We start from the raw sequence: 27,273 nt of genomic DNA, 5'->3' as shown, positions 1-27,273 counted from the left end.
TTGTGTGATGCTGGGGGTGAGAAGGAGTGTTCTTTTAACCCTTCTGAGCCAATTTCTTCATACATAAGAAGACAATTCATATTCTCTCTCCCTCCCTCTCCCTCTCTTTCCTTTTCTCTCTCTCTCTCTCTCTCTCTCTCTCTCTCTCTCTCTCTCTCTCTCTGTGATACTGAACCTAGCAGACACTTGGTACTTGGTGTGACTTTTTTCTCTTCTCTCCTACCCACCTCAACAGTGCACTTAATAGGCACCAACTGAATAAGCTTAGTAGAGATGTAATGGAGAAATAGGTTTGAGCCAGGCGGTGATGGCACACACCTCTAATCTCAGCACTCGGGAGGCAAAGGCAGGCAGATCTCTGTGAGTTCAAGGCAAGCCTGGTCTACAAAGTGAGTTCCAGGACAGCCAGGGCTACACAGAGAAACCCTAACAACAACAACAACAAGATAGGTTTAGGTTTAGTAATGAGAACTTACCGCCCCCACGGCTCCCAGACTTAGCTTGCAGCCAGGGTTGTGCTCACGCACGCTGCTGGTAGCCAGAGCATCCTCTGCAGACAGGTCACCACCAAGGCCATGCCTCACGAGGAGGAGCTCTTAGTCAGCATGCACTAAAAAAAGACTTTAAAAATTAAAAGTCTGTCCTCTAACTAGCAAAGCAGATGTTGTATAGGCTGCCAGACTTCCTCTTCCAGGCTCTGAGGCTTTCTTTACTTTCCCAGCTGTGGGGAACTGGGGATCTCAGGGTATTCCTTAGATAGAGAGAAGACGACTGACCTTTATGGCCTCCACAAATTCATGGCCTTGATGGTCAGAGGAAAAGGGAGTATAGGGGTTATACACTTGCCTCATTTGGGGGCACCTATGACGAATTCACTAGGCGAGCTGATACCAGCACAGGGGCTTACAATTCAGCTCTTGGTTTCGTAAATCCTATTTCTCCTAGTTTGCGCCAAGCTTCATGTGTAAATCTCCGTCTTTTCTCCAAGGAACTGGCTTGAGAAAACTAATTTCAAAGCAACTACACTGCACTCAGATTGTAAGAAGTGATAGACTCCTCCTCGCCTCCATGAAGAATTGCATCTGACAACCTGTTTTCAGTCATTTTCTTCATGCATTTAGATGAGCATGTTTCCTTCATCTTTTTCTCCACTTTGTCTCTGTGGAGTTCCTATCCATCTGGTGTTGTGCCTTCCAGACTATGTTGTTTCTCTCCTGCTTCCCAACCTCTATTTTTTTTTTTTTTTTTTTACTGTACTACTTCCAATAACAGTTGTCCAGCTTTTTTTTTCCTCCAGTGTTTCCACTGGATTTGGTTGATGCTATTACATTCTGTGGTTCTCAAGAATCTTTTTATATTTCTTTAGTGTTTAGTTTTACTATTTTATTTCAAGACAGGGTCTCCCTCTGTAGCTAGCCTAGGCTGGCCCAGATTAACTTTGGACTAAAAGTAACCCTTCTGCCTTAGTTCCCCAAGAGCTAAGATTACAAGCGTGAGATGTCACGCCTGGCCAGCTTTTCAATTCTCACTATTTTGTCTTATCTAAAGATACTCATAAGATTTTTAAGCATTTTTCTTCTCCCTATAAGATATCTGTATATCTCCCTTTCTCTTTGTTACTATATTGGGCCTCCGAGTATAGTAATATTTGATTGCCTCTCCATTTTTTGAGGTGAGGTCTATTTTTATTTTTAATTATGTATCATTCATGTCTGTGTGTCAATGTGTGCATATGAGTGAAGATTCCCCAAGGAGCCAGAGGTTTCAGATCCTCTGAATCTAGAATTATAGGCAGTTATGAGCTGCCTGAGATGGGTTCTCGGAACTCAGCTCCAATGTAAGAGCAGTCAGTGCTTTTATGAGTCATCTCCCCAGCCCCGTGCATACTCATTAAAAACATATTTTAAAATATTTGTGTGTGTGTGTGTGTGTTTGTCTGCATGCATGTATGTGTACCATGTGAGTGCTTGTTGCCAATAAAGGCCAGAAGAAGTCATCAGATCCACTGGAAATAAGAGTTACAGTTGAAAGCCACTATGTAGATGCTAGGAACTGAGCTCTGGTCCTCTGAAAGAGTACTAAGTGTTCTTAGTTGCTGAATCATTTCTCTAGTTATTAAAATAGCTTTTAACAATTACATTTATTAATGGAGAGATTTGTATGTGCCATGGCACACATGTTGAGGTCAGAGGACATCTTTCAGAAGATGGCTCTCTTCTCCGATCATGTGGAGTCCCAGGGACTGAAATCAGGTAGGTGGTCAGGTTTGGTGGTAAAGATGCCTGTATTTGCTGAGTCATCTTACTGAGCCATGCCTATTCATATTTATCTGAGGTATACTAAAAAGCTGACTGAAATCTCTAAGCCTGATGGGTCACAGTCAAATCCTTTGTGTCTACTTTCAGAGACTCCTGGTTCCCAGCTGTTTGATCAAACAATGGTTTACAATGGCTCAAGGTCCCCTAATTTAGATAACTGCAGTAACTCCTACCAACTATATAAACATACTGTCTTCTTTCTTTATCCCAATGATTCTATTACCTCTGATTTGAGTTTTTTCCCAGGCACCAGACAATTCAAAAAGTCCACAAAATGGTATTATATTGCAAAAACCAAAGCGGTTGCAACTCTCCCTCCACCAAAGCCCTCAAGAAGGTATGTGGTCAGAAGCTCCGGGTTTGGAAGAAACTGAGAAGGCTAAACTGCAGGAGGCCGTGGGTGGATTGCTTTGGGTCTAGGACCAACCACTGCCCAGGTCACCCCTTAAGTTCCCATGATTTTCACACTTCCCATGCTGTGCTTTGGAAAACGACGATGTTACCAAACTCACTAACAGTATCAGAGGACAAATGAAGTCATATGTTTAGTTCTTAGCAAGTGTTAGGACATGGTCGTGCCTTCCTGAGGGATGCACATGCTATGGTCTCCAAAATGACTGCCCTGTGCTCCCAAAAGCCCTTCACAGACCTGTGCATCAAGTATTCACACCACAAATGGGAATCCATCAAATTGCGCCCCCACCCCTAGCCCCCATCTTAAATGCTCCCTTAAAGGACCTTCACACTCAGCTTCTCAGAAACCTCATATCTGGATTGTATGCTCTCACTGAGCTTCAGCTTTGACATTAAAAAACCACAGCTTTCATCTTAAAGGAAATAAGAGACGGTTTATTCTGGAGCCATTCTGAGTGACCGTGGCCTGGGAGCATAGATTTTGGCTTTCTCAAATTTCATATTCCAGTGTGGAAGCTGATTCATGAAGTTTTTTATACTTTTACAGAATAAATAAAAATCATAAATCAAGGCAAGTTTGAAACACATTTGTGAATACAGCAGAAAAGCAAATACATCAAGATGGGGTCTGGGGCTCCCTAGGCCCGAGCCGCTAAGGGATAACATGCTGTGCTCTTTGATTGCTGGAAACTAGGGTTCTGGGAAGTTAATAGATTCTAAGGGTTTCCATCGTAAGCCACGAGCACAAAGCAGACAGAACAACTGGAAGTGGCCAGACTTCAACTTGACAGTGAATCCCATTCCATTGCTACTCTCATTTAATACTAGGTTGGGGGAGGAGGATGAAGCAATAAAGAGAAGCCACCTTCTAGCAGCTGCTAGCTTCTTATCCATGGCTTTAGTTTCCAGGCACTCAGGTGCCCTCTGTCTGCCTGAACAGCCTCAACACAGAATCTGCTGAATAGTAGAGAGAGACAGCACCGTTCCCTGTGTAAGTGACCTGATTTTGTTCCACACCTTCCCCTATCGGTTTGCCACCCAGCTCCCCCATACCCATGATTTCTGCAAGTCATTTCCCGTAAAGAAACTCCACATCTGTTTCATTCTGGATGCTTACAGGCTACTGAGCCCAGAGAATGCCTTTATTGCAACCCAATACAAATGGAGGCCTGGATTTACATTTTGGTCGGAGCATCCTGCCAGGGAGGATCCTAAATAAATTCTGTTCGCACGGGCACTGTCTAGGTAATGATAGTCTTATTTCTGCTTATGAGAAAGCAAGTGATAACACCGTAACTCCAGGCACCGTGGGAGATCTTATCAGGCATCGTGTGTAGCTGTGGGTGGGCATGATACAAAAATGTCTCCCCCCACTCTTTTCCTGTTGGAGGTTCACAGTAGATGCTGCATCCTAATAATAGCCAGCTGCTTCCATGGTTACACTATTCCTACTGAGGGCCTGTCTCTCCAAATGCACCCATTCTCCTATGCTTAGGAACAGAGGCCAGAATGTATGACAGAGATACACCTGTGTAGGCCAGCAAGTTGCTGAGTCTGTGTCAGGTGCCTTCGATCCCCTAGTTACAGACATTTACGCTAGTCTGGAGTGACAGAGAACTGCTGCCTCTGCAGTTCTGGGAGGGGATCTGCTGTGCCCACTTCCCTCTCCAGGCTCCTCCCAGCCCAGCATCTGTGGTCACTATATGGCCAATGCACTGCGCATTTCCAATACTCTGCAGCAGCTGCTGCCCAAACACAGAGAGGCCAGCAGCTCACTAGGCTCTTGCCTGCTGTCTGACCAAGACAGTTAGACCCTAAGCTGATATGATTTTCTTCATTTCAGTTTTGGGAGGTGATAAGTGATGAGCATGGCATCGACCCCACCGGCAGTTACCATGGAGACAGTGACTTGCAGCTGGAGAGAATCAATGTGTACTACAATGAAGCTGCTGGTAAGGCTTTGGGTGTCAGTCTTGCTTTCCATACCGTGGCAGAGGAAGTGGCCCAGGAGCATGCAAACAAGAAAATGCCTTTTGCATACTCACATAAATGACATCTGAAAAAAAAAATTGCACTTTGCAGTTCCCGAAGACCTGGTGTGATTAAGCATGCTTTGTGTCTCCATTTTCTTTTTCCTCCTTTGTCTCAACGCTGGGATTTCTGTAATGAATCCTGCTGCTACATCTATCTCCTTGCCAAGCCCAGTTGTAAGTCAGCTCTTGTCCCCACAGGCAACAAGTATGTACCTCGGGCCATCCTGGTGGACCTGGAGCCAGGCACCATGGACTCAGTGAGGTCGGGACCATTCGGCCAGATCTTCAGGCCAGACAACTTTGTGTTCGGTATGTCGTCATGCCCCACGAGAGCTGGCCAAATGACTCATTCTCTTCCTAGCAGCCATGGGCTATTTTACAGTTCTGTGTGCAGTGCTCAGCTGATCCTGTGTTCCACAGACCGCAAGTCCTGGCCTAAGCTATGCAGCTGAGGAGATCATGTCTGTGGTCACTCTTGACAGCTCAGAGGAGAGTGTGGGCCTGTATAGGCTGTGAAAGGCCTCCATGAGGAGTTCCTATCAGGGGAGGCATGGAGAGAAATCAAAGTTTTCAAAGACAGTATCACAGGCTGTAGGTGCTTTCAAAAGGTGCTAGGTAACCACTTTAGTGAGCAAAGTGTAGAGCAAGTGCTTAGAGCTTCCTCCACAGCCTCTTTAATTATACCTAATTAAGAGTCTTTATACAGTTTTCTCTGTGCTTATTTTCATAAGCAGCTCCTTTCCTTCACTTTGTTGAAGACAGTCTCACACAGCCCTGGATGGCCCTCTTGCCTCTATCATCTTAGAACTGGCCTTGCAGGGCATATGCCACCACATTCAGGTCCTTGGCTTGATTCCAGCCTTTCCCCCAACCTGAGTCATGCAAAAGTAATTTTTACTTTTAAACCAATATATAAAACCAGAACACTTGAAGACAGTAATGAGGTGCCACACCGTACCTGACATATGTATACATTGTAGGATGCTTAAAACCAGGCTAAGCACTTTCATCTCAAACGTTTCTGTGTGGTAAACATTCAGAATCCTCTCAGTTTCCTGACATGTACAGAACATTGTTGTTACTATAGCAACAGCACAGCAGGCCTTCTCCCCTCGGCCGGCCGTAGCTTAGTAACTGCGATCAACATTTCCCCAACACTCTGGATCTCAGCCTTTTTGAAAGCCATTAATCCACAGAAATTTTACCTTTGGCAACAATTATCTGAGGGATTCCAAGAATGGTCCCACTTTGTCTTTCATAGTTTGAATGATAAACTTGGGATTCCCATGTGTGTTCCTAATATTCTTTTTCTTCTGACAGGCCAGAGGAGCATAGAAATCACTGGGCAAAGGCCACTACACAGAGGGCAGTGACTGAGGGTGGCACCAGCTTATATGTCATACCCTCTCCCACAGTCTCAGCCACCAAGATCAAGCCTTACAAAGCCACACTTTCTGGATGAAAAACACAGATGAAATTTATTGCATCAAGGAAGCCCTGTATGACATCTTTTCCTGCATCCTCAACCTGACTACACCCACTTATGATGACCTCACCTACCTGGTGTCAGTCCCCATGACTGGGGTGACTACCTGCCTGCACTCCTCAGGCCAGCTGAATGCAGACCTGAGCATGTTGGCTGTGAATATGGTGTCCTTTCTGCACCTCTGACCAGCAGTGTAGAAATACTGATGCTCCCTGGCAGAGGTCATGTTTTACCTAGGATGCTAGTGCAAACAGTAAAATAGGTGGGTGAGGGGTTAAGACATTGGTACAGCTTGCACCGAGGCACTGATATAATGAAGCCACCTTGTAGCTGATGTGGTCAGAGCCATCCAGTGACAGCCCTTTAAACGGGTGCAGTCAAAGGAGTGACAACATTGGACTGTTTCTTTGGTTCTGAGTCTAGTGCCTTCCTGGAGCAGAAGGGCTTCAAAGCCCTGCTTCATGGAGGTCTGGGAGGGGCTGAAATATATAGGCCAGGAGCGTCAGGATCTGGAAGTAAACATGGAGAGTAGGTGCAACCTGCATGGAACTCATGTGGAATGTTCTAGGCATATGTGAACTGCTTTATGGAAGAGATATACATCTGCAGCTTTATGTACTACTTTCCCATGGGTGCTGAGGACAACCATACTAGTTCTGTATTCCTGTGTAGTATGTCACTACGAAATGAGCGGCCGAAAGTGACACAGTCAATTTATAGTCTCCAGGGACCAGAAACTCATCAGGACCCCACAGAGGGGACCAGCCTGGTGTACACTATCATCTGAAGTTCAGAGGCCTGCTTCATACAATTCATCTTAGGCCTTCTCATCTCTGTGGCTATCGCCCAAGGGCTGCTTTCCATATCTGGAAGCAGCAAGGCCATTCCCCCCAACACAGTAGCTTCTCCTTTAAGGTTACCAGGACAACATCCTGAGCCTAATGGTCCAAACCGAGGTGCTCTTCTGTCACCATCTGCACACAATCTTGATTTAGGGGCCATTAGAAACAGCCTACCCTGGAAACCTTAAGGCCGACTGATTTGAAACCTAAGTGCCTATAAAACCCACCTCAGCAGTACCTAGATTAGTGTTTGAACAGTTGGAGAAGGGTCACAGAATCTGCATAGTGCACATGGACTGTGTAGACTGGAAATAGCATGGTCTTTGGACCCAGATAAACCTGTGCTTATCACAGGATAAATAGCTTAGTTCATTCGTTAGTAAGCACTATGCTTGCTTTGCCAAATGGCAAAGTTGACCTGGCTAATAAACTTTGGAGAAGTCATATAGGTTCATTATAATGAAATACATATATTTAATGAAGTGTGTAATGAAATACATCTATCTATTTATCTATATCAACCACTGGCACTAGCCACAAAGTATTGCTGGTATTATTACATTAGTAGCAACAACATTTAGGGCTATTAGACACTATTATATCTTGGTATCCCATAGGATTGGTCCCAAGATCCATATGGGTGCCAGTAAAATGGCCAAATATTTGCATATAACCTATACACTTCCTCCTGTTTACTGTGTGCTATCTCTAGATTACTGATAAACTCTGATACAATGGCAAAGCAATATGAATAGTTATTGATCATGGCAAGAAACTGTCTAACCTGCTGAGTACTGACATGTCTCTGTTAACTTTGGATATATTTCACCCATGATTGGCTGATTCCATGGATGTGTCATGTGCAGATATGGGGACCAAGTGTAGAAAAAAATTTAAAAATTCATCTTTCATCTGACACATGAAGATAGTGCTTAGGACTGTTTTGTTCACGTGGCAATGAGGCGCCTATAGTGACAGATGCGAAGGGACACACTTCCAACTAGTCAGGTATTTCTAATGGAACCATAAGAACCAAGAATGATGTGGGGTTTTTCTCAAGATCCCAGCTTCACAGTTGGGAAGGCCCTGGACAGTAGGTTTGTTTGTTTGTTTTTTCCATATCTGAAGTGCTCTGCCCAATAAACATTGTTGAAACATTTATTTTAATATTCATTTTTAGCTAAAGGAGGTTCCTTGGTGTTTTGAAAACACTTCCCCTGAGCAGACCTGGGGTTCAGCCTCCTTTGCAGACTGCTCTTGAGAAGGCATTATAGACCATGGGAGGGAGGGAAGGAAGGAAGGAGGGAGGGAGGGAAGAAGGAAAGGAGGGAAAGTTTGTTTCCAGATCAGAGGCTGAAGTACAGCAGTGTGGCTGGCAACCATCTCTGAGCCAGGCTCTCTCTCGAATGCTTACAAATATTTGCTGCAGAACTTTCCCCTACACACTTTCAGCAAGGGCAGAATTATTAGGCTCTGTTCAAATAACTGGCTTCCTTTCCTTCAGAAGAAAAGAAAATATTGATGTCAACCTTCCCGAGTTGCTATTTGCCTTGAAAGCAAAAATGAACAGATCCTGGGCTCTGGGACATTCTGGAAAAACTGAATAGTGTTCTTTCTACACCAGCTTGGCTGGGTAGAGGGTAGCCTGTTTAGCCCCACCCAAATTCCTTGGCAAGCAAATCTTGGTGAGATGTGAAAGCTGGTGTTCTGTGAATAAGTAAGGAAGGAAACAAAGTTGCAAATTAGTGGGAAGGAGGTCTCTTGGGTTCTTGGTACCTTACAGAGCTGGTCACTCTACTGCCCTGCATAGTGCAAGGAGTTCCTTAGGGACCTGCAGACTCAAGGGGCTTGTGTAGGGAGGAACATTCTAAGGATGTCTCAACTTGCTGCTTATGAGCGCCACTGTTTTGTCATTTCTACAGACCACTGGTCCTTCTCATAGACCAAAAGGAGGGATGGTAACAGGAGGATGTGCACACAAAAGCATGGAGGGCAAAAGGATGGAAAAGGTTCACTTAGCTAGACCAGTGGTCCTCAACCTTCCTAATGCTAGAGCCCATTAATAAGGTTCCTCATGTTATGGTGACCTCCAACTGTATTACTTTGTTGCTCCTTCACAACTGTAACTTTGCTACTGTTAGGATTCATAATGTAAATTTCCAAAATGCAGGACAGCTGATATTCTACCCTGTGAAAGGGTCATTCAACCCTCAAAGGGGTCGTGACCCACAGATGGAGAACTAGTGAACTAGAGCGTCACATAGAAAGTAGTGTCAATCATCCTATGTCACTGTGACAAAATACCTGGGATTGGGAAAAAAAAATGTAAGGAGGAAAGTTTTGCTTGGCTCATGGTTTCACAGTCCAGTTTGTGATTGGTTGACTCCTTGCTTTGTGGCCTGTGGTGGACATGTACATTAAGGTGGAAAGGTAAGGTGAAGGAAGGTGCTGTGTGAAAGACAAAGAGCAGGTGGGGCCAGAGTTGCAATATCCCCCTCTAGGGCACTCTGTCAGTGATCTAACTTCCTTCTACTAAACCCCACCTCTTAAAGGTTCCACCACTGCCTTATAGGACTAGAAGTTAGGAAACAGGCCTTTAACACAAAAGCATTTGGGTGATATGGAAAATACAAACTATAGCACTGAAGTAAGTTGATTCCAATTTATAAAGGAACATAGGAGACAGAGCAAATACACACTGAATCCTTTGCAATCAGAAGCCCAAATAAAACCTCCCCATTTTGTCTTATCAGACATTTTGATACATGGGAAAAATAATAAGAAATACAAGCTCCCTGACCGGGGGAGGGAGAGAATAGGGCAAGGGGTGGTGGTGGGTAATGATCAAGCCAGCTGCAATAGCTCAGATTTGTGTAACATTTGTCATGTGGCAGGTGGTATTGTAACTGCTGTCACACATTAGTCTGTTCAGTCTTTGTAACAGCCCCAAGGGAGGTACAGTTGTCCCTCAGTGTTCATGGAGAACCTTAGGTGCTCAAGAATGGTATATAAAACAGTATAGAATCGGCATAGCCTATGCACAGCCGCCTATGGACTGGATTGTTTCTAGATTACTAACGATGCCTGACATGTCATGTTGTATATCTGTGTGTATCATATTGTATTGTTTAGACAATGACAGCAAAGTTGATGCATTGCCTAGTCAGAAACACTTATTGAAAATGTTTTTAAATCTTTCAATATAGTTAGATGAATCTACAGATGTAGAGGGCTGGTAATATGATTGTTCTCACTTCACAGATGAGGAAGTAGGTACAGAGAGGTTAGGCATTTAGGATTTGCATCCGCTCGCTCAGCCTAAGTGACCTGCACTCTTACCAGTCAGGGAATGGGGGTAGGGAAGGATCCTTCTGCTCACACAAAACAGCCTTGGCCATAAAAGACAGAATTCAGAGGGTTCAGTAAGGTCCAGGTGACGGGGAGGCTGAGAGCAGCTGGGGGAAGCTTTCATATACCTGAGACTGTGTGACGTAGTGTTTGATTTAAGTCAAGAAACAAGATAGTATTTGTTCTTAGTCACAAAGGCATAAATGTAAAAATGATGTTCAGAAGGAAAAACACTCCAACCCACAAGTGGAGGAAAAAGGAAGATATTACCATCAAGTACCAGTAGTGAGACACACACATCTAAGGACGAGTGGCTACATTAGAACCTTAAAAAATATATTTTGTGTATGTGCATATGTGGAAATCAAAGGACTATGTCCTGTGAAGTCAGTTCTACTCAACTTTATGGAGATTCCAGGGATCCAGGTAAGTGGCCAGGTTTGCTGAGCCATCATGCCAGCTCCTTTTTTTTTTTTTTTTTTAAACTTTTATAACCAAGAAGTACATACATAATACACATGTATTTATGTGGTTAGAGCTTAACACGAGTTCAAGTTTGGCTAGGAGGCTCCTCTTCCATCTCCAAAGGAGATTCATACTTATAAAAAAAGAAAGAAAGAAAAAAAAACCTTGGCACATTCTTGAAGGCGATTGAAAACTATCGCTACACATTTACTCTAAATTATCATTTGATGAAAATGGATACATTTGGTGGGGTTAATGCTGAAACTAATGCTTTCAAAATTTTAGGCCCTTTATAAGTGGACTGACTAACCTGTCTCAAGTACGTCTGTCACCTACGGAAGGGACATTAGTCATGGCTGCAACTAACTTGCCATTCACTCACAGAGCACGGGTTCATGAAAGCGTTCTCTCTAGGACCCTTTGGTGTGGAACCTGATGAAGGCAAGGTGAGAAACTGGGCAGGCTGAGAGACCTGACTCGATGCTTAGCCATCTGCCGTCTAGTCTAAATTTTGTCATCATTACTCTGCAATGTCTTCAGGGCAGGGGTGACAGTGGCCACAGCAGTTCTAAAGCAGGAAATGGCCTCTGATTTGAGGATACTGTCGTCCCTTACCATTCACCACCTGCCCAATAGCCAGAAGAACTGTGTAGGCTTCACCTTATCCAAACCTACTTTATTTGGGGCTCTTTAAATGCTTATACTTCCCTTCCAACCCACCTACCCTAAATAGGAGAGAAAGGAGGTTTATGGCAACAGGAGAAGTACAATTTCTTGAATTCAATTCCTGAGGACAATTCCCCTGGCATTGTCAGCAGGGTTTGAGCAGACCAGCAATTCCACCAAAGTTGCTGCTGGAACCTGGAACAGCAGCCGGAACTTGGAGCCTCAGCAGGAGCCCAAAGCCTTGAAGCCTTTGCTGGAGCAGTTCTCTCTTGGAGCATCTTGAAGTGGAGCGATGAACAAGCAAACAATACCAAGACCCCCCCCCCAAAAAAAAACCCCCAGCCTCCTGTTTTGGGTTCATATATATAGATCCTCTCAGATTCTGTACTAGGATGTTTTTCAGCTGGCAAAAACCGAGCCCCACCTACGAAGTGGTCCTATTTCTAAGTGGATAAACATCACCTGCTCTCTCACAAGTCTGTTCCCCATCCCGTACTTGGGATCGAAACAAAAACATGTTTATATCCCCTTCAGAGCTGCTCCTCTTAGACCAGAAAAACAGATAAAAGGAGGGAGGGGATAATTGTTTTCCATAAAACAATCCAGAGACCTGTCCTAGATCAGGGGTGTATGTAGGTGATTCCTGGGCTCATTTCCTCCTGTCATGAACTCTGAGCGTCACAAAGCAGCCTTGCCTTGTGAAAGTGTGATGGAGTGTGGCTATTCACTCTACTGGAGAGACAGAGCGAGGAAAGCAGACTCGGCCCTTGGATGAGTCACTTTGGGCAGGGCAGGCATTGTTTAAAAATCTCTGTTTCCCTAATAGACATCAGGGCTGGGCACCCAATGGCGATGGCGGAAGCAGGCTGACTCAGGATAATGCTCAAAGCAGATGGTCTTCAGGAGCCCGTGACTGGCCTGAGCAACACAGTCACTATTCGATTCCATAGGGGCCACTCAGGATGCAGAGCTCACGGGGTGCTGCTTGTCTCTGGGCACAGTACTTCCATCTGGTGAGGTCGGCTCAAAGGTGAGGTGAGCTGCTGGAGGACCTAGCTAGGGAGTGGTAGAAAAGCCTCACTCCCTGCGGTGACCCACTCTGTCTGCTAGGGGACCTCACACCCCCAGGATCTTCCCTTCACAGCCATAGCCTGTCTTCCTTTTGGCCTTAGACTTCCATTACAAATGAAGCAACAAAGGCTAGTAGGCAACTATCTCCAGGAACCCTTGGTGAAATGCTACAACCAGTGACATTCTCCAGACCAGAGCCATTTCTGCAGCGGTTCTGGAACGTCCTAGCTGATTCTGAAGAGCCAAGATGAGGAGCTGGAGGATGAGTGAAGAGAACATGGAGACCAGTCTTTGGCCGTGGGAAGAGCATCAGCTGGTCCCCAGCTATCAGTGGGGACCCAACAGCTTGGGAGAAAGAAGAACATTTAGGGCATGCATCCCCATCCTGAGGAGGTACCAGCACTGCCTGCCGGCTAGAACGGAGGGGCCTGGAGCTCTGCTTCCCTGAAGCACAGCCTGTGAAGATGTGACTTAGCCCCATGTTAATCATGAGTGAATGGCTTGTGGCTTCCACTTCAGCTAATGACCCAAGATTACTATGGCAGACAGGATCGGCATTTACAACAGCATCACCTTGGACTTTATGGAGGCATTTTTGCTCCATAAACCCAACTTGCTTTCATATATACCTTCTCATTTCCTGCTTACAAAGCCAGCTCCAAGGCACCTGTAATTATTTAATGTTTGAAGAAACTGGATCCCAAGAAGAAAAGGTGGAGGCTCCTGTTTACCGGTCCACTGTTCCGGATGCAAGGAAGGATAGCTCCTGCTGGTCCACCCCTCACACTACACCTTTGAAACTCATCCAGCGTTTCTGCTAATAGAAAGAATGCAAAGTCTTTGGGTTTCCGCCTGGTGGGATTTTAAACCTCACTTTTCTGATGGGAAGAATCGGGCTAGTAATGATGGCTACTGTACAACAACGCTACTACCCAAGAGAAATGTAATGTGAGCCGCACCAGAGCTTTAATATTTTCCTGGTTATCTTTGTTGTTGTTGTTGTTTTGGTTTTCGAGACACGGTTTCTGTGTTTTAGCTCTGGCTGTCATGGAACTCACTCTGTAGATCAGGCTGGCCCTGAATTTACAGAGAACCTCCTGCCTTTGCCTCTCAACTGCTGGGATCAAAGCTGCGCATTTGCTGCTGCCGCCGCCCTCTACCACCACCACCACCACTGCCCAGCTAGCTATCACATTTTTAAAAGTGAAAAAGGTGAATCATTTAAAAAATATTCCAAGCACTGTATCCAAAACATGATCACTGTGACCTGTTGTGGCGTTCTTTGGCTAACTTACTGAGCCTAGGTGGCCACCTGTGGCTAGTGCACTTGACCTCAGCGCTGTTCTTAGATTTCCCCCTCTTCCCTCCTTCGCACTCTTGCTCCAGAACGTGCACACGAGCAGAAATTTCGACTTTTAAGAGGCTTTTAGGACCTAACAGTCCAGATCAAGACAAGTGACACATCTAGTTTCGAGCACTCTTACTTCCCCACACCCAGCAATCTGTAGAGCGCATCCTTGCCGTCCTCGAAGCAGCCTTAGACCCTCTCTCGAACCTCCCCTCCTCCTAATTGCTACCCCTCCTGGCGTTTAACTCGCCTTCAATTACCACCCACTCTTGAAAGAGAACGGGGTGGGAGTTCAAGCCCCCTGGCCAGGATACAGGCGCCCCTTTTCAGAAGGATTTCTAGTAGAGATGCTTCTTCAGTTCCGGGCTCCATATCCAAGAACGAGGGGACACCTGCCCTGCTACTGGGGAAGCAGGACCCCAATCTCTAGCCCCCAAGTGGTGGGAGTGAGAGGAGTGGGAGAGAAACCGGAGTGTGACCTAAAGGTCTCGTCAGTGGACAAGCAGCTCAGGTGAACGTTGAGGGGAAGCCAGCAGAACCTGCCAAGGGGCGTAGTAGCGCTGGGACGCTGGATGCTGGGCGGGTACCCCTGCACCTCGCACCGCGCCCCAGCTCCCTCTCGCGGTGCCGCAGTCCCCGCCGCACCGCCCCTCGGCACTGCCCCCATGACGTCAGCGCGGCCGGGCGGGTCCCCGGGTATAAAAGGCGGAGCTGGGGGAGGGTGACAGGTCTTTGCGCTCCTTTAGCCCTCTGTCCACGCACTGCTTCGAGGGCAAGCGCCTCCACCCCTTCTACAGCCAGCACCATGCGCGAGATCGTGCACATCCAGGCGGGCCAGTGCGGCAACCAGATCGGCGCAAAGGTGGGCGCGCCCCTGGGGAGGGAGTGGTTGGGGTCTCCAGCTTGGGCCGGGGTCCCAAGGTTATTGGGGGCGGGGGCAGGCCGAGCCTAGGGGATCCAGCGAACCGGGCTGGTGACGCATTCCACGATGGCTACTGGGCGGGCCGGGTCTTGAAAGAGGGTCAACCTGCCACGATGCGCGCGACAGGGTGTCTTAAATCAAGGTCCATTACATTGCTTTGAGACAGCCCTTCTACTGGTGCAGTTGGGTCAGGGATCACTGTTATATGTGTTGAGAACCTCATGTCAAATGTAATTTTTTTTTTTTTTTTGTTTCTGTCGTTTGAATGAAAAAAAAATGCAATGTCATTGGATTGACAGATGTTACAGAGGCGTGCCTTTGGGCCAACAGAGCAGGGTGTTAGACAAATTCTCTTACAAGGGCTCATTTAGATGTGACATAAAATGCAACCGTCGGTGTCTTTCTCCCCTGTGAGACTGCAAGGAATAGGGGCTGTGAGACCCGACGACAGTCGGGAGGCAGCTGTGGGCATTTAACATGGGTGTGGGCGGGTGCCTGTAGAAGGACGTGGTCTCTTTCAGTACCGCCATATTGCCCACCCAACCTCCCCACCCTCTTTCCTGCTGCCAAGTCACAATGGAGGCTGCTTCCTGAGGATGGCCAGCTATTGCCAGGGCTACCAGGCGCCCTCTCAGGATTATGCTGCCCATCCCCAAACATTCCTAGCCCAGGGTCAATACCCGGAAGCCAATATGTAGGTCAGTGGTATAAAACTGGGTTGGTGAAAGCTGCCATGGAGCCTGTGCCAGGAGCCATTGATCCCCAGAGACGCAGGGGGGGGGGGGGCGGGGCACCTGATCTTCCCTTCTGCCTTCCCCATCCATCAGCCTGTATGTAGTAACATTCAGCCCTGCCTGGAGTGACAGAGAATTGCTGCCTCTGCAGTTCTGAGAGGGGATCTGCTGTGCCCACTTCCCTCTCCAGGCTCCTCCCAGCCCAGCATCTGTGGTCACTATATGGCCAATGCACTGCGCATTTCCAATACTCTGCAGCAGCTGCTGCCCAAATACAGAGAGGCCAGCAGCTCACTAGGCTCTTGCCTGCTGTCTGACCAAGACAGTTAGACCCTAAGCTGATATGATTTTCTTCATTTCAGTTTTGGGAGGTGATAAGTGATGAGCATGGCATCGACCCCACCGGCAGTTACCATGGAGACAGTGACTTGCAGCTGGAGAGAATCAATGTGTACTACAATGAAGCTGCTGGTAAGGCTTTGGGTGTCAGTCTTGCTTTCCATACCGTGGCAGAGGAAGTGGCCCAGGAGCATGCAAACAAGAAAATGCCTTTTGCATACTCACATAAATGACATCTGAAAAAAAAAATTGCACTTTGCAGTTCCCGAAGACCTGTGCGAGTCTGGTGTGATTAAGCATGCTTTGTGTCTCCATTTTCTTTTTCCTCCTTTGTCTCAATGCTGGGATTTCTGTAATGAATCCTGCTGCTACATCTATCTCCTTGCCAAGCCCAGTTGTAAGTCAGCTCTTGTCCCCACAGGCAACAAGTATGTACCTCGGGCCATCCTGGTGGACCTGGAGCCAGGCACCATGGACTCAGTGAGGTCGGGACCATTCGGCCAGATCTTCAGGCCAGACAACTTTGTGTTCGGTATGTCGTCATGCCCCACGAGAGCTGGCCAAATGACTCACTCCCTTCCTAGCAGCCATGGGCTATTTTACAGTTCTGTGTGCAGTGCTTAGCTGATCCTGTGTTCCACAGACTGCAAGTCCTGGCCTAAGCTATGCAGCTGAGGAGATCATGTCTGTGGTCACTCTTGACAGCTCAGAGGAGAGTGTGGGCCTGTAAAGGCTGTGAAAAGCCTCCAGGAGGAGCAGCCTCTGGGGTGGGGAGGCATGGAGAGGATGAAAGTCTTCAAAGAGGGCATCACAGGCTGCAGGTGCTTTCAAAGGACCAATAATATCAGGTAGCCACTTCAATTAGCAAGGTGTAGAGCAAGTGCTTAGAGCTGCCTTCCCCTGCCTCTTTAATTATACCTAATTAAGAGTCTTTACAGAATGTTCTCTGTGCTAAATTTTAGAAACTACTGACTATTGTTAAAATGTGTCTTCTTCCTCACACTTGATTCTTTACTATGATCCCCAGAGTGTTTGAGGTCATTGATACATTGACAGTATTTCCTTCCTATAAAACAGTGTATCTAAAAGACTCAAGAATGTTTTCTAAGGCCAGTTCTCCCTTTTCCTTCACAGTCCAATGACACCACCTTGGATTCCTAAGTGTTTAAAGTTCTCTTTCTCTCTGGCAGGCCAGAGTGGTGCAGGAAATAACTGGGCAAAAGGCCACTACACAGAAGGTGCTGAGCTGGTGGACTCCGTCCTGGACGTGGTGAGGAAGGAGTCTGAAAGCTGTGACTGTCTCCAGGGCTTCCAGCTGACCCACTCACTGGGGGGAGGCACTGGCTCAGGCATGGGGACCCTGCTCATCAGCAAGATCAGAGAGGAATACCCAGACCGCATCATGAACACCTTCAGTGTCATGCCCTCGCCCAAGGTCTCTGACACAGTGGTGGAGCCCTATAATGCCACCCTCTCCGTGCACCAGCTGGTGGAGAACACAGATGAAACCTATTCCATCGACAACGAGGCCCTGTATGACATCTGCTTCCGCACCCTGAAGCTGACCACGCCCACCTATGGGGATCTCAACCACCTGGTGTCAGCCACCATGAGTGGGGTGACCACCTGCCTGCGCTTCCCAGGCCAGCTGAACGCAGACCTGCGCAAGCTGGCTGTGAACATGGTGCCCTTCCCACGCCTGCACTTCTTCATGCCAGGCTTCGCACCTCTGACCAGCAGGGGCAGCCAGCAGTACCGAGCCCTGACGGTGCCCGAGCTCACCCAGCAGATGTTCGACTCCAAGAACATGATGGCCGCCTGCGACCCCCGCCATGGCCGCTACCTGACCGTGGCTGCCATCTTCCGGGGCCGCATGTCCATGAAGGAAGTGGATGAGCAGATGCTCAACGTGCAGAACAAGAACAGCAGCTACTTCGTGGAGTGGATCCCCAACAACGTGAAGACGGCCGTGTGTGACATTCCTCCTCGAGGCCTCAAGATGTCAGCCACCTTCATTGGCAACAGCACTGCCATCCAGGAGCTGTTCAAGCGCATCTCGGAGCAGTTCACTGCCATGTTCCGGCGCAAGGCTTTCCTGCACTGGTACACGGGAGAGGGCATGGACGAGATGGAGTTCACCGAGGCGGAGAGCAACATGAATGATCTGGTGTCTGAGTACCAGCAGTACCAGGATGCCACGGCTGATGAGCAGGGCGAGTTTGAGGAGGAGGAGGGCGAGGATGAGGCTTAAGAACTTCTTAGATAACATCCATTGTGCACCCTTAGTGAACTTCTGTTGTTCTCCAGCATGGTCTTTCTATTTGTAAATTATGGTGCTCAGTTTGCCTCTGTCAGAAATTCACTGTTGATGTCATAGTTTGAACCTCCTTTCAAGATTACAGTATTGTCTAAGAAATCTATACTAATAAAAACGCATGTGTATAAAACCTGTGGTCTTCCTTGACATCATGTTAGTGTTTCTGAAATACAAAGCTTCAGGGTGCAATAGCACTGTTAGTGTTTTAGTTAGGATTCTATATACCCTATGAACTTGTCAAACCTAGGACTAAAGCAATAGCTTTTAACTCTCAAGCAATAAAAGTATCTTGCAAATTCAAAACATCCTAAAATACACAAACACTACAGATGATTCCCATTAGACTTATTTGAAAACAAATTATGGTAAGAATTTGCTTTTAAGAGAATGGTAGAAACAATTTAATGTTAAAAATGACAATGCTCATATTTTTACAGCTATTGAAGCTATCACATGATTGGGTATGTGATTTTTCCTGCTTGCATAGAGCCATGATCCTTCAATACAGAAGCCCCCAGACACCAAGGCTTCCTGAAGTTTCATGAGAGAAAGTCTTCTACCAACTTGTTGAATTCATCTGCAAAACGTAAGTGCAGGTTATGCTTGCCTTCTGGCATCAGATGCAACCTAGAAACAAACCAAGCTTTCCATCAGTGGCATATTATTAAACTTGCTTTCCCTCTTCAGCGTCTGATGAGAGTCTTTCAGAAACATGAACTTTCCAAGAGTGTGACTCTTGGAAGAACTCCCTTGGAAGTTCCTACCACTGCACATGTAGACCATCAGGTAACAAAAACAGTGGATGGCTAATTACTTTAGAAATCCATTTTTAACAAACTCATTTTTAAATGAGACAACCAGGAGGTGGGGGGGGGGGGGGGGGGTGGGGACAATTACCAAAATGATAAGAGTGACAGGGATTGACTGTAATCCTAGGTCTTTAAAAAAAAAAAAAAAAAAGACAAGACTGAGAAATGGTGAGAAGTCACTGGGTTGCACAGGTGAATTTATTGGGTGGTGGGGGAGGGAGGAGGGGTAGGGGGGTATCTGCATAGTGGGCAAGGCAAATAGGAATTCTCAGCCAGCAGCAACCCTCAGCCAAGGTTCCAAGCCATGTTCAGACTACAGAGCGAACAAGCCTGACTACAGCCAGCAGGCAGATGGGGAGATGCCGTAGGAATTTTGGGTGGGTGTTGGGACTCAGCCGCAGCCATGTGTGTGGAGCTACTTCTGCAGCTGTTCCAGCGTGTCTTGGGCGGACCCCTCCGTCTGGGAAAGGCCTTTCCCATTTAATGTGACTTTGGTCAATGGGGACTGATTTGCAATTTAGAAAAAAATCAATACAATTAAAATATATTTTATTTATTAGCTTCTAAAGCATAGAGATAGAGTTTAAACGAAGCCTTTAGGAAGCCAAGATCAAGTTCAAGCCATGTTGTCTACAGTGACAAGTGGGTGTCGAAAGAACTAGACTGGAGCAAAATTCCAGTGACTATATTCTGTACTTCTCTGGTCTTTTTACCTGAGGGCTGAGGGCTCTCAGAAATTGAGTGGGTCCTAGGGAGCACTCTGGAGGAAGGCAATCCTCCTCAGAAGATGCTGGGCCTCTTGCAATTCTGCTGTGCTAGTAGCAGGGGCGGGAAGACCAGGGAAATCAAATGGGAAGGAAATACATACCGCTGTCATCTTTTAGGGGCTGCTGTAAAGTTAATAATGCTATTGACAGTGACCAGAATATTTATGTTTAAAGTGTGCTTCTTAAAGGGGATGAGTTACACTGTCCCCAAAGATAACCCAGCTGTACTACACAGGTATGGGGCTGCAGGGATGCTCAAAGCTGCATGTTTTAGGATACAGAAAAGTCTCAGCTTCCCAGGATGCTGAGCTAACAGAAGTACAAGTGTACGCCAAACTATAACCATTTGTCTTAAGCAAGCTGGGTTTGGGAGCCAAGAAACCCTGTCTTGACCATCCTGAAGTACATCTAGAGATGCCCAAGTCAGCTGCCACCTGTTCTGCCCCATTTCTACAATTTGCCTCTTCCCCACAAGGACAGCTGCAAACCCCTTTTAGCTATACAATGAAGCCTGGTGAAGCCTACAGTCCTTTCTGCCCCCCCCCCCCCAGCATCCCTAGATCTTTGGAAAGTAAATATGAGATTCTTTATATTACAAATATGAGAGACCGACTCTAGGTGCCAGATGGGTGCATTAGTGGATGCACGGCTGGGCAGTGGATGGATTAATGAGTGAATGGGTAGCTGGATGAATGAACAGATGAAAGTATGAAGAAAACTCTTTTCCTTGATGCATTTTCTTAGTGCAAATCCTCCTTTCACTTTGTGTGGAGCCGACTGTGGATCCTTTTGGGAGCAGGACCAGAACAGCCAGGCAGAAACACCTGGCCAGGCAGCCACTCTGCTGCTGACCCAGTTTTTACACAGACAACAAGAGAATTTACATGCCTCACTGAGTGGCTTTCAAACAATCACGTTCTCCAGGAAAATTAGTAGGAAATACAACCACTAAACACACAGCTCAGATGGCAGTGAAGGGGCCCTACAGGGTGCAAGTTCCTATGTGTAAGGCAGGGGTCCTGTAGCACGTAGTGTCTTTAGAAAGACTCTACAGTTCTTGAGGAGAAGCTGTTAAATTGGAGTAAACCTGGCGGCCATCTCAGTTGTGTTTACTTCATTATTTCCAGCTTTCAAAGAAACTGTGGGGGCTGTCCAATGACAAGGCCATGATGAACACACTATAGCATCTTCACTCTGAATGAATGTGGCAAAATTCTCAGTATCTTAAGAACCTATACCTCAGCCAGGAGAATTTGTGCACTTCTGCTTTCCCTGGGAACCAAAGGAGCAGCTGGTTCTTTGTGATGAGCGCATGTCCATCATGAAAATGGACATTGGCAGCAACATAGGCCATTTCCTCATCTCTTGATGTGAGAACTGCATGTTTCTTCTAACTGGTGACACTAGCAGGCACCACCCCCAGACTTTACCCTACTAGATTTTTTTGGGCTAGGGAACATACATCTCAAGGGGAAGTTTATTTTCTTAAATCTAATAATCATGTCTCATGCTTGAAAAAAAAAAATTAAATCACTGTGGTGTTCCCAATCCACCCTCAATGGAGCACTTCTGCCAGCTCTGCAGGATTAATGATCTACTATGGCGCGTGGAGGCCAAACCTGCTGAGACCCCAGGGATCTGGCCTTAGCCTACCAACTGCAGTGAAAGATGGACATAAACTGTGGGGGCCATCAGTGGGTGACGGGCTTTATGGAGGCAGCACAGACTCTGCACTGGCAGTTACACTGCCCCCTAACCCCCGCGCCCCAGCAACTGAGCCACCACTCTTCATCTGAAAAATGGGGGTAGTAATGGTACCCTTGAGGCCAAAAGAAAATGGTAAGACACATGCACTAGTCTGTAGGCATTTTACTGATGTCTGCTGTTGATTTTGTTTCTTTGGTTGGTTGTTTTTGTTTTGTTGTTGTTTTGTTTGTTTGTTTGTTTTTTGAGACAGGGTTTCTCTGTATAGACTTAGCTGTCCTGGACTCCCTTTGTAGACCAGGCTGGCCTCAAACTCATAGAGGTCCATCTGTCTCTGCCTCCCAACTTCTGGGATTACAGGCATGTGCCACCACACCCAGTGATGGTATCTGCTATTGTTTTGTTATATATTATATTTTGAAAAAGTCCTTAGGAAGGTTCTGAGCACAGGGTATTAGTGAATATTCTGACTCAGGGAGAACATTTGTTCCCACTCGTTGGCTGACATAAAGTCTCCAATTGGAAGATTATTTCTCCCCTTAAGAGAAGTTTTGCAAACTGTGTTTAAGATTTGCCTGGCAAGGGTCAGTCTCTGCTCCTTTCGAGTCGAGAAGGCCTCAGCCCTGGGGATTTCTACTTGGAGTTAACGCTGTGGCTACAGGGGAGTCTAGCTGACTGCTCTACTCTGCTAAGGGACCCATCTAGGGGAGAAGTCACCAGGGCATGAGGGAGTGGGAGCTCTCAGCAAGATGAGGGAATACAAGCACAGGCTGCAGCAGGTACCTTCCATCAGCCTCTCCTCCTCCAGGACCCGGTCTCGCTTTGCTATCTGGCTGAGTAAAGGAACTCAGAACCTGCTGTGAACTAGTTCTACCTTCATGCTCCAATTCACCCACCTCCAGCAGCCCTGGGGGAGGGGGGGCACCTTACATAGGTGGGTAGACTTAAGAGAGCCAAGGAAGCAGCAGACTCCAGTGACTAGGACAGTAAGACAGTAACTAGCCCACCACCTGCCTAGATGGCCACTCCTGCCGTCCCACTAACATAACCGCCAGGAAAGCCACCCCAAGGTCAAGAAGCCTGTGTCCAGGACCATGTGTCTATCAGCTCTTCCCCATAACCGTGGTTAATTCCACATAGCAATTTGACTGGGTCTCGGGGTGCCCTGATACTGATAATTGTTCAGACATCATCGTGGTTGTGAGTGACTGTGCCGGGGCTAACATTAAGATCTGAATCCATAGGCTGGATAAGGTAACCCCCCCCCCCCCAGTATGAGTAGAGCTGGTTCAATCTGTTGAAAGTCAGGTTGAGAAGCTACCTGGCACCTATATTTTATATACTAGAAAACAAGCTAGAGATCTCATGTGCAATTCTCAAGGGCACACAGCCAAATGACCCTCCAGTTGTCCTTGATCCCAATGTCACAAGTGCTACTCAGCGTCCTTTCACTTCCAGAGAAGACTCCTTAAGCTTCTCCCCATGGCTGATACAAACCTGCAAACTCATTCTGTACACATCGATTGTACCACTGTTCTCTTTTGCTTGCCTGGCTCTCACACCTGCCTGACGATGCGGCTGGACCACTGCAGAGTCTGACCTCTCTGTGCCCACTGCTCCCTGCCTGTGCACATCTTTCCACCTCCTCCCTCCCCCGACATGCACAGAGCCTTTAACATATGCTAGATTATATCCTGAGAGAGCTATCCAGTGAGATGAAAATTAAATCACACACTAAAAGCTGTTTAAAAAAGTATGAATAGGAGCAGGGCGTGGTGGTGCACGCCTTTCATCCTAGCCCTGGGGGAGGCGGAGGCAGGCAGATCTCTGAGTTCCAGGCCAGTCTGGTCTTCTACAAAGTGAGTCCAGGACAGCCAAGGCTACACAGAGAAACTCTGTCTCAAAAAAACAAAACAAATGTATGAATAAGGAACAATGTAACCAAGTAAGGAAGCTTCCCTGAGGCGGGAGGTGCTGGACCATGACAGAAAAGATTGTATACTGGACAGGCAAGGAGTGGGTGAGGCGCATGGAGGCTTGCTGCTGGAGATCTGAAGCCTCCTCAAAAACCACTTTCATGGAATGACATCCCCCGGCCCCATCCCTTCCTATGCTGAAATCTCAGCATCTTTAACAAAGTGACTTAGTTAAAAATGTGGTCATATCCTGATTGGTTATGACTAGCGTCCTTATAAGAAAAGCAAACTGGGTCAGAGGATCAGAGGAATGCTTATCTATGAGCTAACATCCCCATCCTGGGCTCTAGAACTGAGAGAAGATGGATGTTTGTGTCGTAATGGAATTATGTCTTCATAAAGCTACCACGTGTTGACAATACTGAGGCTGAGGGTGTTGCTTAGTGACCTCATCCCCAACAATGCAGGAAAAAAAAATACCATAAATTAAAAAATGCACCAGCTGGGCAGTGGTGGGGCACACCTTTAATCCCAGCACTCCAGAGGCAGAAGGAGGCAGATCACTCAGTTCAAAGCCAGCCTGGCCTCAGAGCGAATTCCAGGACTGCCAGGACTACACAGATAAACCCTGTCTAGAAAACCAAAAGCTAAAAGCCAAAACCAACCAACTAATCAACCAAAACAACAACAAAATGCACACAGTATATTCATACTGCCACACATCATGGCTTACTCTTACCTACCTTAAACATGCTTGGAATGCTTACATCAGCCTACAGCTGAGCGAAATCATCTCCCATGCCACGGACCCTGATTTGTAATAAAGTGTTGAGAACTTCATGGAGTTTAGTGAACTCTGAACTGAACATGGAAAGCCAATGGCTGCACAGATGCTCTGATATCACTGCAGAACCAAGCTAGCTGGTTCACACACAGTGGCTTGACCTAGCTGTGCAGTCACAGCCTCTCCAGTCAGTTCAGCCGGGCTGCCTCCAAGAGCCTGTTCACACCAACTCCACAGTATGAGGGCTGCCACTTATCATTTGACAAGATTTCCCTGATGGCTGCTGGGGCTGCTGCATGCTTTGTAATGGGAAGTGTCCACCCAGAGGCTGTCAGACAGGACAGGCAAGAAGCCTGTTGGCCAGGAGGGAAGTCTGGCGACACAGGAGCCCTGAAATTAGGTTCAGGCCAGGAGAACTCCAAGGACAGGGCCTGTTCACCTCATTGCTGCAGTCAGAACAGCCCTCATTGTGAGTTTTACACAAGAGCTTCTGTGGGAGAATGTAGCTGCCTAAAACTAATCACAACATAGGCCTCTTTGTTTTTAAGAGACTACGGTTCCTCTCCTATGAAGGGAGAAAAGAGGCGGAAGGAGTCAGACTCACAAGGCTGGAGGCTGGTCTACTTCCAAGAAGGTAAAAGCAGCCTTGTGTGACTCCTACATAGTAAGTGCTTCATGGTAAAAACCGGTGAGCAGACTACGCCTAAGCGTAGTTAGAAGTGTCTGGCGAGGCGTGCTGCTGTCCTGCCTCACAAGGCATGGTGCAGATGCTCAGCAGGGACATGCTGTTCCGAGAATCCAGCTTCTTTCTTTGTGCTCCCAAGGAAACCACCCATGGTCTTGTAGGTTCCCACCCAAATAAAGGGCTCTTTTAGTAAGAGGGGTGGAAAATATGGTCGTTTTTAGGGATCCGTTGCTAATAACATTTTACCTCCAAACTGTCAGTTCCAAAGAATAATTACGTAAGAAAACGATTTTCCACCAAATGTACAGGAAGGGCATGCTTTTCTTCAATATTGATGTATCCTGTTGCTAGGAGATGGGTTTGGGACAGAATTCCTAGGTCAAACTTCCTCAGAGGCAGACGTTTAATGAGGTTGGCTTTTGAAGGGAAGTCCCTGTATTTATCATGAGGGCCAGTATATAAAAGCAGAGACCATGTCAGGTCACCAGACATAGCTGTCCTACCATCTCTCTAAGGGCACATTCATAAGAGGCAGTTGTGCTATGGTGAAAAACAACAACAACAACAACAAAAACTCTGTTTTAGGAAAATTCAGGACTTTCCAGCCTTTACCAACTAAACGGCTTGAACTACTGCTTAATAACACCAACCAGCCTTGAGTTCTCACCTAAGAAAATGAACTGTTTCCCCTAAGTTTGTAGTGAAGTGTAATTAGATATTTTATAAGAGTAAAAGGTCTTCAAGCTATAAAATGCTATGTGGGAACATCACATTGCTTACTCTAAATGTATGGAGTTTAAAAACTTAGAAAACGAGGTAACATCTGGAAGATTAGTACGAAAATCAGCTATTTGAATTTTGTGCCACAACCATGGCTTAGTATTATAATTTTTATAATACTCAAGTTTGAAAATGCCTTATTTACTATGAACTTCTAAATTTTTATAAAAATCTCTATGTTTACCTATAGTGTAATTTTAATGTTACGTCTACCTTTATTCTCCACTTACTCTACATTCTTCCCAATGCAGCTGCTATTCCTGCTCATATTCTTGCATTTGTTCACCTTATGGTTGAACTGATATAAAAGAAATATATAGAATGAAGAGAGGCTTTTGAACGTAAAGAATTATAAATATATGCATATAATTCATATATCTACATATATGAATTCCTATGCAATTGTACTTTGCTGTGGAATAAGAAACAACCCCTGCACTTATTTCCAAAACCCAAGGGGAAGTGTTAAGACACACCGAGGAGATTCACCCACAGGCAGTGGAGCTGTCAGGGCACAGCTTTTCCTTCTGGGTTTCAGGGACTTTGAGGACAGGGACCTAAGCTAAGTGGGCTAAGCAGTTCAGGCCCTTCACAGGCATTAAAATCAGGCACACTGAGGACATACTTAAGGTGGTTATGACTTGTAAAGTTTTACAATATTATTTTAGTGAAAAAAGTTTCAGAGTTGAATACAGAATATGACTATATGTATGTGGGTGGCTACCAAAGGCCAATTTGCTTTCTTGGTTTGGTTTTATGAGTATTTCTTATTGCTTTGGTTTTAAAATGAGCTAAAAATCCTCAGGTATGTCAAATTGTTATCAGTGGTTGCTACAAATCTAAAGTGATGCTCTTGTTACAGAACTCAGTGCCCAGGAACACACTGGCCTCACCGAGCTCAGAGCTCAGGTCCTCTGTGCCTGTGGGGTTCTAAGCACTGTGGTACTTACTCTCTAACCAAATGAGGACCAAGTGTCCTAAGCTCCGCTTCTCCCCCGTCTTTTCCTTCCTACGGCCTCTCTCATTTCCTCAGAGGCTTTGCAGCACGTGGGGACTGTGAAGCTGTAACAAGACTCACCGTGACCCTTTCACATGCTGGAGAAGGAAGTCCGCATGAAAACGTGGGACCAACGGGTCCTTCTCCCCGTGCACGATGAGGGTAGGGCACTGGACCAGGGGCAGCAAGTGGCGGCAGATGTTACCTAAGATGAAGAGCACAGGGAACAGCCTTAGCACAGCCACTCTGCGGGGACGAAGGGGAACTCTGCAGAGACTTTGGACCTTAATGCTTCCCAAAGGCACCAAAGGCTTCATCTCCAGAGAGGCGCCATTAGGAAGTGGTGAGGGCCTCAGGATGTGGCCTTGTGAGACATCCTTAGTCATGGGGGACATGCACTTAAAGCAGATTGTGAAACCTTAGCCTACCCTTTCTTACTTTCTGTTCTCTGACTTGGGAAGTGACTGGCTGCCTCACCACAGACACAAAGCAATATGACCATATGCTCATGGGCTGGACTGTCCAGAA

At 46.5% G+C, this 27,273-nt stretch overlaps 2 protein-coding genes across 4 annotated transcripts in view; one reads left to right on the top strand and one right to left on the bottom strand.

Annotated features, from left to right (window-relative positions):
- The first annotated feature begins 4,400 nt into the window (after nt 1-4,400).
- Tubb2a (tubulin beta 2A class IIa) lies at nt 4,401-18,433 on the top strand. Of its 3 annotated transcripts, XM_051169663.1 has the most exons (4): nt 14,686-14,853; nt 16,010-16,118; nt 16,408-16,518; nt 17,177-18,433. In XM_051169663.1, exons 1-4 carry the CDS (start codon nt 14,797-14,799, stop codon nt 18,235-18,237), a joined length of 1,338 nt encoding a protein of 445 aa, XP_051025620.1. In that variant the 5' UTR covers nt 14,686-14,796; the 3' UTR covers nt 18,238-18,433. The 3 variants fall into 3 exon arrangements, with proteins under 3 accessions (XP_051025629.1, XP_051025638.1, XP_051025620.1); XM_051169672.1 differs by lacking the exons at nt 14,686-14,853; nt 16,010-16,118; nt 16,408-16,518 and adding exons at nt 4,401-4,684; nt 4,964-5,074; XM_051169681.1 differs by lacking the exons at nt 14,686-14,853; nt 16,010-16,118 and adding an exon at nt 4,403-4,684.
- Bphl (biphenyl hydrolase like) overlaps nt 17,390-27,273 on the bottom strand; it is a 35,317-nt gene continuing 25,433 nt past the window's right edge. The window contains exons 6-7 of the mRNA XM_051169855.1: nt 26,827-26,950; nt 17,390-18,930 (exon numbers count right to left, since the gene is read on the bottom strand). Coding sequence (XP_051025812.1) covers nt 18,843-18,930; nt 26,827-26,950 — 212 coding nt within the window. The 3' untranslated portion in view covers nt 17,390-18,842. The remainder of the gene's footprint in view (nt 18,931-26,826; nt 26,951-27,273) is intronic.

Source organism: Acomys russatus, chromosome 3, assembly GCF_903995435.1.
Source record: "Acomys russatus chromosome 3, mAcoRus1.1, whole genome shotgun sequence".
Lineage (NCBI taxonomy): Eukaryota > Metazoa > Chordata > Mammalia > Rodentia > Muridae > Acomys > Acomys russatus.
This window is presented reverse-complemented; position numbering and strand designations above follow the sequence as displayed.